This window comes from Cydia fagiglandana, chromosome 16 (assembly GCF_963556715.1).
Source record: "Cydia fagiglandana chromosome 16, ilCydFagi1.1, whole genome shotgun sequence".
In the NCBI taxonomy this organism is placed as follows: domain Eukaryota; kingdom Metazoa; phylum Arthropoda; class Insecta; order Lepidoptera; family Tortricidae; genus Cydia; species Cydia fagiglandana.
Window position 1 is genome coordinate 12322341 of NC_085947.1, and position 12903 is coordinate 12335243.

At 39.5% G+C, this 12903-nt stretch overlaps 1 protein-coding gene across 1 annotated transcript; it reads right to left on the reverse strand.

Annotated features, from left to right (window-relative positions):
- Positions 1 to 5296: 5296 nt before the first annotated feature.
- Positions 5297 to 12517, reverse strand: LOC134672005 (uncharacterized). The gene is made up of 3 exons (XM_063529904.1): positions 11839 to 12517; positions 6165 to 6357; positions 5297 to 5659 (listed from the first exon to the last, which is right to left on the reverse strand). The coding sequence occupies exons 1-3, from the start codon at positions 12190 to 12192 to the stop codon at positions 5361 to 5363; spliced, it is 846 nt and encodes a 281-aa protein (XP_063385974.1). The 5' UTR covers positions 12193 to 12517; the 3' UTR covers positions 5297 to 5360.
- Between the last annotated feature and the right edge of the window lie 386 nt (positions 12518 to 12903).

The following is a 12903-nucleotide window of genomic DNA, read 5'->3' on the forward strand; positions in this document are numbered from 1 at the left end:
CCTACGAAAATCTACTTAATATCGAAGTCATTTTCTTACTCAAGCAATCTGCAACGTTTGCTTATACTGTTGGTATACATTAGTGTTTATGAAATTCTACTATAATTTTTTGGGAATTTTTTGAAAACTACTCTAAATTACCGATGACGCGCGCTCGCCAGCTCAGTGCCGCGGCAGAGCTTGTACAGGTAGGACGTGTGTCGGTCGGCTCCGCACATTTTCAACGGCGACGACGAGGTTTTTTATCATTGTGTGCGGCGGGCGCCGTGTAAAACGCTATACTGTGTGCGTGTAAACCGCAACGAGAGACTTTGATCCTAGCACTGTTTTTATAGTATTATAATTTATAATGGTACAGTTTAATAAACTACCGGACAGGATTAAAAATATTTGAAACGACCTGACATTCTATATGTATTTATTTGACTCAAGATAGTACTCAGGGTCTGATGAAGGAGCCGGAAGGTGGTCACCGGTACCAATCAACCATGCAACTAAACCACTTCGTGTTTGGGCACGTTTGATTCGGCTCAACAAGATCTTTGACTTAAGATAGTTCTCAGGGTCTGATGATGGAGCCGGAAGGTGGTCACCAGTACCAGTCAACCATGCAACTAAACCACTTCGTGTTTAGGCTCGTTTTATTCGTCTCAACAAGATCTTTGACACAAGATAGTACTCAAGGTCTGATGATGGAGCCGGAAGGTGGTCACCGGTACCAATCAACCATGCAACTAAACCACTTCGTGTTTGGGCTCGTTTGATTCGTCTCAACAAGATCTTTGACACAAGATAGTACTCAGGGTCTGATGATGGAGCCGGAAGGTGGTCACCGGTACCAATCAACCATGCAACTAAACCACTTCGTGTTTAGGCTCGTTTTATTCGTCTCAACAAGATCTTTGACACAAGATAGTACTCAGGGTCTGATGATGGAGCCGGAAGGTGGTCACCGGTACCAATCAACCATGCAACTAAACCACTTCGTGTTTAGGCTCGTTTTATTCGTCTCAACAAGATATTTAACACAAGATAGTACTCAGGGTCTGATGATGGAGCCGGAAGATGGTCACCGGTACCAATCAACCATGCAACTAAACCACTTCGTGTTTAGGCTCGTTTTATTCGTCTCAACAAGATCTTTGACATAAGATAGTACTCAGGGTCTGATGATGGAGCCGGAAGGTGGTCACCGGTACCAATCAACCATGCAACTAAACCACTTCGTGTTTGGGCTCGTTTGATTCGGCTCAACAAGATCTTTGACTTAAGATAGTACTCAGGGTCTGATGATGGAGCCGGAAGGTGGTCACCAGTACCAGTCAACCATGCAACTAAACCACTTCGTGTTTAGGCTCGTTTTATTCGTCTCAACAAGATCTTTGACACAAGATAGTACTCAGGGTCTGATGATGGAGCCGGAAGGTGGTCACCGGTACCAATCAACCGTGCAACGAAACCACTTCGTGTTTAGGCTCGTTTTATTCGTCTCAACAAGATCTTTGACACAAGATAGTACTCAGGGTCTGATGATGGAGCCGGAAGGTGGTCACCGGTACCAATCAACCATGCAACTAAACCACTTCGTGTTTGGGCTCGTTTGATTCGTCTCAACAAGATCTTTGACACAAGATAGTACTCAGGGTCTGATGATGGAGCTGGAAGGTGGTCACCGGTACCAATCAACCATGCAACTAAACCACTTCGTGTTTAGGCTCGTTTTATTCGTCTCAACAAGATCTTTGACACAAGATAGTACTCAGGGTCTGATGATGGAGCCGGAAGGTGGTCACCGGTACCAATCAACCGTGCAACGAAACCACTTCGTGTTTAGGCTCGTTTTATTCGTCTCAACAAGATCTTTGACACAAGATAGTACTCAGGGTCTGATGATGGAGCCGGAAGATGGTCACCGGTACCAATCAACCATGCAACTAAACCACTTCGTGTTTGGGCTCGTTTGATTCGGCTCAACAAGATCTTTGACTTAAGATAGTACTCAGGGTCTGATGATGGAGCCGGAAGGTGGTCACCAGTACCAATCAACCATGCAACTAAACCACTTCGTGTTTAGGCTCGTTTTATTCGTCTCAACAAGATCTTTGACACAAGATAGTACTCAGGGTCTGATGATGGAGCTGGAATGTGGTCACCGGTACTAATCAACCATGCAATTAATTATCTATCATGTAACTAAACCACTTCGTGTTTGGGCTCGTTTGTTTCGTCGCAATAAGATCTTTGACACAAGTTAGTACTCAGGGTCTGATGATGGAGCTGGACTGTGGCCACGGGTACCAGGCTACCATGTTACTGAACCACTTCGTGTTTAGGCACGTTTTATTCATCTCAACAAGATCTTTGACACAAGATAGTACTCAGGATCTGATGATGGAGCTCGAAGGTGGCGACGGGTACCTGTCTATCATGCAGTGTTGGCATCAATCTGAACTAAATCAATCCGGATTGATCAATTGAATTGACGCGTCAATCCGAATTGATCAATCCGAATTGATCAATTCGAATTGATTTAATTCTGATTGACGCGTAAATCCGATTGAATCAATTGGAATTAACGCATCAATCCTCAATTCGGATTAAATCAATTCTCAATCTAGATTAACCTAGGGTCCCTTTCCCTTCCCTAAGATTTGTTTTCAAAGGTGTCCTTTTTAGGGACTTACTTACTGGACTTAAAGTCGATATCTGAGGTTCCCAGAGGTTCGAAAACATGTTCCTGATGTCAGTATTGACTGATGTCCCTTTTAGGGACATTTTTCGAAATTGGCCAATTACGTTCATATTCGTAATCGATGTCGACCATAGGTCCCGAAAAATGTTTCTGACGTCAGTATTGAAGGATGTCCCTTCCATTTCGGGACATTTTTTTAAATTGATCGTTGGCACTTTAAAACGATATCTGAGATTTCCAAAGGTTCCGTAACATGTTTCCGACGGCAATACAGACGGAGTTTCCTTTTTTTCTGGACATTTATGGGACATTTCTTCAAATTAACCGATTGCGTTTAAAATCGATATCTGAGGTGCCCAAAGGTTTCGTAACATGTTTCTGACGGCAATACCGAGAAATGACCTTTTTTCAGCAGGGTGGCGTAATGCAGGTAGTAAAGTAAGTACGCGGCTAAAGTGTAGAATCTAAATATTGCCGTTGAAACCATATTTTGCACCTCAGATATCGATTTTGAATGCAATCAGTCACTTTCAAAGAATGTCACTAAAATGTCCCAAAACAGGACACCTTTCAATATTGCAGTTGAAAAGATGTTTAGAAACCTCTGTTTACCTCAGATATCGATTTTAAACGCAATCGGGTAATTTCTAGAAATGTCCCAAAAAAGGACATCTCTCAATATTTCCCTCGGAAACAAGTTTCGAAACCTTTGGGCACCTCAGATATCGATTTTGAACGCTATCGGTTAATTTCATGGAAAGTCCCGAAAATGTTCCAAAAAGGACATCCTTCATATAGCCGTCGCAAACATGTTTCGGAACCTTTGGTAAACTCAGATACCGCTTTTGAACGCATTTGGTCAGTTTCACAAAAATGGCCTAAATAAAAAGGGCATTAGGTACATACAAAGTAATCGTCAATCCGAATTGACGATTGAGGATTGACCGATCAATTCGAATTAACGATTAGTAATCGTCAATCTTCAATCAGTAGATTTAGAATTAGTTTCGTCAATCGTCAATTCGAATTGATTTTTTGCCAACACTGCTATCATGTAACTGAACCACTTCATGTTTGGGCTCGTTTGATTCGTCTCAACAAGACCTTGGACACAAGTTAGTACTCAGGGTCTGATGATGGTGCTGGACTGTGGCCACGGGTACCAGTCTACCATGTAACTGAACCACTTCGTGTTTGGGCTCGTTTGATTCGTCGCAACAAGATCTTTGACACAAGATACTACTCAGGGTCTGATGATGGAGCTCGAAGGTGGCGACGGGTACCAGTCTATCACGTAACTGAACCACTTCGTGTTTGGGCTTCGTGTTTGGGCTTCGTGTTTGGTTTATCACCTAGTGTCAAAGATCTTGTTGAGACGAATCAAACGAGCCTAAACACGAAGTGGTTTAGTTGCATGGTTGATTGGTACCGGTGACCACCTTCCAGCTCCATCATCAGACTCTGAGTATCACCTAGTGTCAAAGATCTTGTTGAGACTAATCAAACGAGCCTAAACATGAAGTGGTTTACTTGCATGGTTGATTGGTACCGGTGACCACCTTCCGGCTCCATCATCAGACTCTGAGTATCACCTAGTGTCAAAGATCTTGTTGAGACCAATAAAACGAGCCTAAACACGATGTGGTTTAGTTGTATGGTTGATTGGTAATGGTGACCACCTTCCAGCTCCATCATCAGACCCTGAGCACTGTCTTGTGCCAAAGATCTTGTTGAGACGAATCAAACGAGCCCAAACACGAAATTATTTAGTTACATGATAGACTGGTACCCGTGGCCACCTTCCAGCTCCATCATCAGACCCTGTGTATCTTCAGTGTCAAAGATCTTGTTGAGACGAATCAAACGAGCCCAAACACGAAGTGGTTTAGTTACATGATAGACTGGTACCCGTGGCCACCTTCCAGCTCCATCATCAGACCCTGTGTATCTTCAGTGTCAAAGATCGTGTTGAGACTAATCAAACGAGCCTAATCATGGTACTACATGGTTGATTGGTATCCGTGACCACCGTAATAATCGTCATTATCATCAGATCCTCAGTACCAGTTCGTTTTTAAACCCTCGTTGATACAAACTTTACAACCTATAGGTACCAAATGCAATGACGAAATATGTAAATAAGCGAGTACCTATAATTTCTTTCGAGTAATATACGTTCATAAGTACGAGTCGAGTATGGGGCTATTCATAAATTACGTCGTTTCAAATGGGAGAAGGGGGGGGGGTCTGGACATCGGATGATGGTAGCATGACGTAGGAGGAAACAGAGTCATCCGAAGCATGATTTTTGGATGATTTGAGGGATGGGGGGGGGTCAAAAATAGATGACGTAATTTATGAACAGCCCCTATGTACATTTGCACTGCATTTAGTATTTTCGTACTTACCAAATAACAGTTTTAGGACTTTATAAGTTACAGTTAGTGTTGTTATGGTTGATTTCAATATGCTTCGCGAAGGATCAAGAATGTTTAATCCATCATTGTAGTGCGAGTGTGGTAGAAGGGATCGGAATACTGAGCTCGCACGGCCTGCCGCAGCGCGTAAAATACCTAAACTCGCTCAACCCCGAAATGTAATAGCACTCTTAAACCTACAGTCTGCTTACCATACTCTCACCGTCCGAAGACCCCGCCTTTTTACTTAGTCACAGGGATTTCCTAGTAGTTGACACCAGGTTGATAATCGGCTGAACAATAATATAGATCAGGGTGAACACCACAAAACAAATGAGAGCCGTGGATAACCCAGGGTTTGCGGCGCTGAAGTAATCCATATTGAACCCTATGGCGTTCGTGATAAGGCCCATGGAGAGAGCAATTAAGCCAAGCGCGATGTGGAGGATCTTGACAGGTCCGCTCCTGATCATCAGACGTACTTTCGAGGAGAAAAGTGCTATGATACCGGAGATGAAGCTAGCTAGGGAGAACGCCAGTGCGATAACGCCTGAAATAGATAAGATTTGATGTAGATAACAGTACATTCATGTCGCTAACATTTATCTCATCGCGTATCTTGACTTAATAGCCTGTAGGTACCGAGGTTGTCAATTTTTGTAACAATTACCCGTTTTTGTAGAAAGTATGATTCATCAAAGTAAGGGCATTTATTTCCGGCTCGGAGTGCATCATAAAATGATGCCTTTAGAAAAATGGGTACATATATACCTAATCAGGGTCTAATATAAGTCCAAGCTGTTATATAGTCGTTCGATTTGTAGCTGGCCCCGAATGGCTAATCCTTTGTCTATTGTTAAGTAACACCGCACGTGCTACTACCAAAATAAAATTAGGTATACAAGAATATTTCGTTTGGGTTTTGTCTCTCAAAAACCACTTGTCAATTTAAAGTAATTTCAGTTAATCAGTTAATTTTGGGTCGGATTTCGGATAAAAAGGCATTTCATCAAATACAGTCGTGACTAAAGAAAGTATTATCAATATAAAATTACCGCAATATCCATGAGGTGTGTTAACAACCATGTCAGTCTCAGCTAAAGCCAGGAAAGAGCCCACAATGACAAACAAGGAGCCGATGAGCTGCAGGCAACCGTGGACCACTCGCTTCCCATCTTGGGATAGTTGGAAGGACCAGGAGTTGTGTCTGTGGAGCGTCAGAACCGCTTCTACTAGGAACAGCTGGTACTGAAATATGAAAGGAAGCGCCTATGGTTATTCATTAGCAATGTTCCTAGCTTTTGCATCACTAACATTTGCTAACACCTTATAAAACAAAGTCCCCCACCGCGTCTGTCTTTTTGTGTGTTTGTATATTTGTGCGCGATAAACTCGGAAACTACTGAACGGATTTTCAGGTTTTCACCTATCAATAGAGTGATTCTTGAGGAAGATTTAGGTGTATAATTTGTTAACCTGTGCGAAGCCGGGGTGGGTCGCTAGTTGGTTGTAATATAAATATAAAAGCGTTTTGGAAGACTCCATTTGATTCGATGCCTATACTCTGGCAAGCCAACTTTGTCAGTAGAATATTATCATGGTCTCGTATTGGTAACGTGGCAAACATATGAAAACCAATAGAAATTGTTCCTATATTGAACGAACTATTTATCTTTTATCTTTTTTTATCTTTTTTTATCTTTTATCTTTATCTTTTATCTTTATCTTTTTTATCTTATCTTTTATCTTTTTATCTTTTATCTTTTTTTATCTTTTATCTTTTTTATCTTATCTTATCTTTCACTACCCAGTAGGACAGTGGGATAGGGGGGCCTGAGTCACTCGGTTCTGATTCGGGTTGTCTCAGAGTATTGGGAACGTATTGGTAAAGATCCTAGTGCTAGACACTGTCCCAATAGTTGCTACCTACAATCTTAATTCCGAGCAATAAAGGTGGCAAACAGGCTGTCAAATATTGAATTAGGCTGTCAAGCTCTACGACGTTTATCTTAAGTAGGTATTTGTCATTTTAACAGCACCATTACATTACATTTCTCGCACTAACGTCGAAATATTTATTCAAATGTAATTTGCATTTAATGGCATTTGCATGTTTTATTTTCTCAAGTTTAGTAATTTTCTTACATGACATTCAGTCAGGTCATTACACTCATTAAGGTGGTTCGCTTTTCATACAAAATTCAATCAAATCTCATTAAGTAACTACACAGTATTAGTACACAAATATTTCCGCATTTATCTTCTTTCGAATATTCGTTTGCGCGAAATTAACAGGAAAACAATGTTTCATACAGAAATCATGCAAAAATCATAGTTAACTTTTCATCAATTTTACGTATGTGTGTGTCACAAATGTCGTGTACAGATACATTTGCGACGTTGCCATACCATTTCCGACGTTGCCGGGCTGACCACGGCTCGAATTTGGAGTGCCGTCATGTTTAGTGCAATTTTGTTGACACTGATATTTGACAGGTAGTTAATTGACCTAAGCGAGAAGTTCGTCAGCTTAGCTAAGAACTATCATGGCGTGTTATGCAAACAGTCGCTTTTTTGCTTGCAAACGGAAGATTCCCGGTTCGATCCCCAGTCATTGTATGCTGGAACATAACTTTTTGTATTTTTGTTACACCTACATTTCGTATTGTTTTTTATTTTTATTTAATTTTTCTTATTATCATAAATCGATTATTAAGTATAGGCTACACGTATTCTTTAATTTTTACAAAGATAATTAGAAATTATACTCTTCCTAATCTCTCTGATTTTTACAATCAGGACATCCTCACTGCAATAAAAACCGGGCAAGTGCGAGTCGGACTCGCGCACGAAGGGATCCGTGCCATAATGCAAAAAAAAACAAAAAAAGCAAAAAAAAAAACGGTCACCCATCCAAGTACTGACCACTCCCGACGTTGCTTAACTTTGGTCAAAAATCACGTTTGTTGTATCACGGGAGCCCCATTCAAATCTTTATTTTATTCTGTTTTTAGTATTTGTTGTTATAGCGGCAACAGAAATACATCATCTGTGAAAATTTCAACTGTCTAGCTATTACGGTTCGTGAGATACAGCCTGGTGACAGACAGACGGACGGACGGACGGCCGGACAGCGAAGTCTTAGTAATAGGGTCCCGTTTTACCCTTTGGGTACGAAACCCTAAAAAGAAGTGTATAAAATTTCCTGTGGTTAAAAATAATGGATTTTGTCTATAAATGAAAAACACAATTATTACTATAGTTTGTTTTTTTTAGCATTAGAAATAAGGTAAACAATCTTGACGTGTCTTTTAATTGAAAAACACATTTTAAAAATAAGTTACGGCAAATATGTAACAATTATAAATCTAATACGATCATTTATATTCTTCTGCTTTCATAAGTAATCGTTTTTGATTTTGAAAAACCTGATAACACTGAGTATGTGGGGGAAGCGCTGCTGGCCTAGCGGAAAGCAATTCGGAGGTCGCGGGTTCTAACCCCGGCTCGTACCAATGATTTTTCGAACTTTTGTACGAAATAGCATTTGATACCTACCTATTTATACACCGATACCTATTTTTCGGTGAAAGAAAACAATGTGAGGAAACCGGACTAATCCAAATAAGTTTACTCTCTGGGTTGGAAGGTCAGGGCAGTCGCTTTCGTAAAAACTAGTGCGCATGCCAATTCTGGGATTAGTTGCCAAGCGGAGATTGAATATCTGGGAGACCGACCAAAGCTTACAAAACATAAAAACTCAAAAATGCGCGTTTTCTCATAGACCTAGCTAAGAGATCAAACCCCTTATAGCAAATTTCATCGAAATCGTTAGAGCCGTTTCTGATACCATCCAAATATATAAATAAATAATTATATATCTAATAATTGCTCGTTTAAAGGTAAGATAACACAAAGGAGAAACAAAAAGAAATTACCTACTCGCACCAGTCTTGAACCCCAATCCTCTTGCACGTATTTCCACGAACATACCGTTACGCTATTGCAACATACTTACGTTGTGTGAAATTGTCTACTACAACACTCTAAAAAATGAAGACCAACTAAGAGCAGTTTTCTCTTCGTTGACGTTAAGTTAATTACAACAATAACGATCTTATATAAATCAAAGAAAGCTGATTACTTAAAACAATAAGTGTATCTGTGATTGAACTAATAAAGTAGGTATGTTATTAATCCTAACAATTGTATACTTTGCATCTATTATTAACTTGTTGGCATAATTATGTAACGTAGGTTAATTCAATCCTTAACAATTTAATTAAAACAGATAAATATGTTAATAGGTATGAACATTTTAATAGTTTTTTTGATTATTTTGTCTTTGTTGATTTACATAAGATTTGCTAGTTGAATCAACTAAACATATAATTTATTTAGAACAACGAAGATAAAACACTCAATCCCATTATGATCAAGTTATTGTATTGATTACGAAACTAATATTCCATTCTACTAAGAATTATTTGTTAAATCGATTTTCTTAATAATTAAATTAAATAATCGGTTAATCCGATCAATCAAGAGATAAGTAGGGGGATCGCCTGTACACCCGCTCTCCGCCCCGCCCGCGCCCCTCTCGTGGCGCGTGCGACCGAGCAGTCAGTCTCTGTAGCACGCAGTTGCGTTAAGCTCATTCAATTACTTATTCCTCTGGAAAAACCTGGTGTGTACAAAGTTGATTGCAGTTGTGGTAGTTCGTACAGTGGGCATACCAAACGCACTATTGCCTGCAGAATTAAAGACCACATCGCTGCGGTCAAGAACAACGACGCTCACAAGTCAGCTATTGCTCAGTGTCACCTTGAGTCGAGTATAAGTCACTGGATCGAGCTGCATAGTCCCAAGGTCATTTCGACAGCACGCCACTATATACCAAGATTGGTAAGAGAAGCCTTAATTCACAAATACAATCGTGAAGATGGGTTTTTAAACTGTCAAATGTGTGGAATCTTGTGATTTGTTTGACTAAAAAACAACCAGTGACATCCGAATCAAACTCGCGTAGTGACACTGTGAGTGTAGTGTGCTTGGATAGACCAACAAGTGTGAACGTGATTGGACCAACGAGTGTTAACCCCTCGTATGCTTAGACACGGATCCGTGCGTGTGAATTTAAATGCAAAACGTTTACTTTCAAAATGATTAAATGAATAAATAACATCTTATTATAATATTTTTTTGTTTTATTCATTTACCCCCTTTTTATAAAACTCTACGGGCTTGATTTAGTTTAATTATGTTTTATCCCTTTCTTTGTTGTTATATTTTATTTACTACTTATTCGTTTAAATTTTATACATTTTCTTTGTGCTAGTTTTTATACGCGCCGTGCTGAATAAATGCTGGTCCTCGTACTCGCATTATACCCAAGGCATTAGTCTTAAATACTAAGTAGGTAATACAGATTACAGATTTATTTCAGATCTTTTTGAGGATCGGCCTAGGCCGATATGGCTTCACATTTCACAAGCACGCCTCCTCCCGTGTTTGTAAAGCTAAACCGGTCTAAGCCGATCGCCAAAATGATCTGAAATAAATGTATAATGTATATTTTAGTATTTAAGACTAATTCCTTGAGAATAATAACGAGGACCACCAGCATTATTCAGCACGGCGCGTATAAAAACTAGAGATCTGAAAGAAATGTTTTAGTAAATGCGACAAAGTAAGTCATAGTACAATTGAACAAGAATGGTATTGTACTAAACAAGCTTCATAGTTGAAATGATTAAACAATTAAGATTCAAATTGAACAATATCTTAGTTCAGGCTAATAAGATGCATAAGTCGATGTAATCATGTTCTTAGTTGAACTTATTTAGGTCAAATAGTTAATACAGTAATTCTTCATGTTAACATTGATTTACATCTTAGTTGAAATGATTAAACAATTAAGATTCAAATTGACCAATATCTTAGTTCAGGCTAATACGCCATAAGTCGGTGTAATCATGTTCTTAGTTGAACTTATTTGGGTCAAATAGTTAATACAGTAATTCTTCATGTTAACATTGATTTACATCTTAGTTAAACTAACTTGTTTGTTTTCATTATCAAGCCCTTAGTTGATCTTACTAGGATCAATTAGTTAGCATAATTATTTTTCGTGTAAATATTGAACAAGATCTCAATTGGTTCAGTTACCTAACAATAGTAATAGCAATCAGAATTACCTTGTTTGATGTGTTTAAGTTCTTGTTAGGCTCGTATGGAATCAAGATGCTTGATTACGGCCATCAAGATATTGATAGGGCCAACCAAATTTTTTTTAGAGTGAAGGATCACGGAAACACTGTTTGCATGTGTGAGTAATAGTAGGAAAAAGCGTGACAGCAACACTCCGTCAAATTAAAAAGGTGGTTTTTGCACAATGAAGTATTCAATGTTTTATTTAATAGTTCAATATTTACTTAAAGAGTGCGCGAAACATACTTTTAAGTATACAAATACCAAGACCATTTCACAAAAAAATAAAATCTGAAATTTTGCAGAAGTGGTGCCATCTAGCGAGAGTTAAGTTTTGAGTAACCTAGGCGAACCACCTTAAGTAATTGTAGCAATATAAGTACCTACTCGTACAGCAATGATGTAAAATAAATCTAGATACGAACTGCGGCTAGTATTACATATTTGTCGTTCTTATCGTGTTTCAAGAGATTAAGAGCCACTACAGTTTTATACTCTCACAAAACACTGAATACGTACACCGGTTCCCGCGAAAATTATATGGAGCTGAAGATTGCTGATGGCCCCACTAGGTTCTACAGTCAACGCGAAGTGCCATATGCAGAACACGACGATGGCCACCTGCATATGGTGAAGGAGGTTTAACAATTGGCAAATGGCCAACCACGCGGAGTCCCAGGAGTTGGTATACACGTCACCGCTCTCCGCGTCATAGGCGCCTGGTGCTCGAGTGACCTCCGCTTGATACGGCACATGCTCCCTCACTTCAAACATCTCAACCTTATCCACAGACTGCGTAGAACTAGTCGGGAGTTTATCTAGCCTGGGCACAGAATATTTCTCCGACTGCTGGCTCGTGCTAGGTCTATCCATTTTTCTAGATACAGCGTAGACCCTCCGAACCGTTCTTGAGCGGTGACACACAGTCACATGGACTCGCGAGTTACGTACTAAAACTTGATCCTACAGATCTGCTTGAGATAGCGCTATTGAGATAACACGGGAGAGTTCGATCGGAAGGTATCGTAGAAAATTGACAGTTTTAAGATTAGGGAGTTGTGCAACTTTCGATAATGCGAAGAGATTAGTTTAATCTCGTTCGCGTTTGTGCAATGTGGAAATTCCTTTGCTTCTTGAGAAGTATTTGCTTGTATGAATGGTGAAGTTTTGACCTAAATGTCAAGTATCGAGGCTTGTATTATCTTACGGGCCTGACTTGGCTGACTTACATTAAACAATGCTATGTAATAGGTAGCCTGTTTTAAGTATTCATATCAGTTTGTAGCTTTCTGAAAATGTGACGAACATACTCGTATGCCTATATCAAAATGACTTAATTTTTAGTGTTCCGTACAAAACTTTGTTTACGGAACACTTATGGGATCACTTCGGTCTTGTTTTTAAGACGTCTTCGTAAGTGCCGTAAGCAACTGGGTACAGTGCATTATAACAAAGCCTAAAATTTTAAAGAAAGTATGGATTAAGATTAAGACGTAATCAGGTTTCAAACATATGACAGTAAGCGCCATTTCCACCATCCCACTAACCCAGGATTAACAGGTTAAACCATTAACCCAGTGTCGA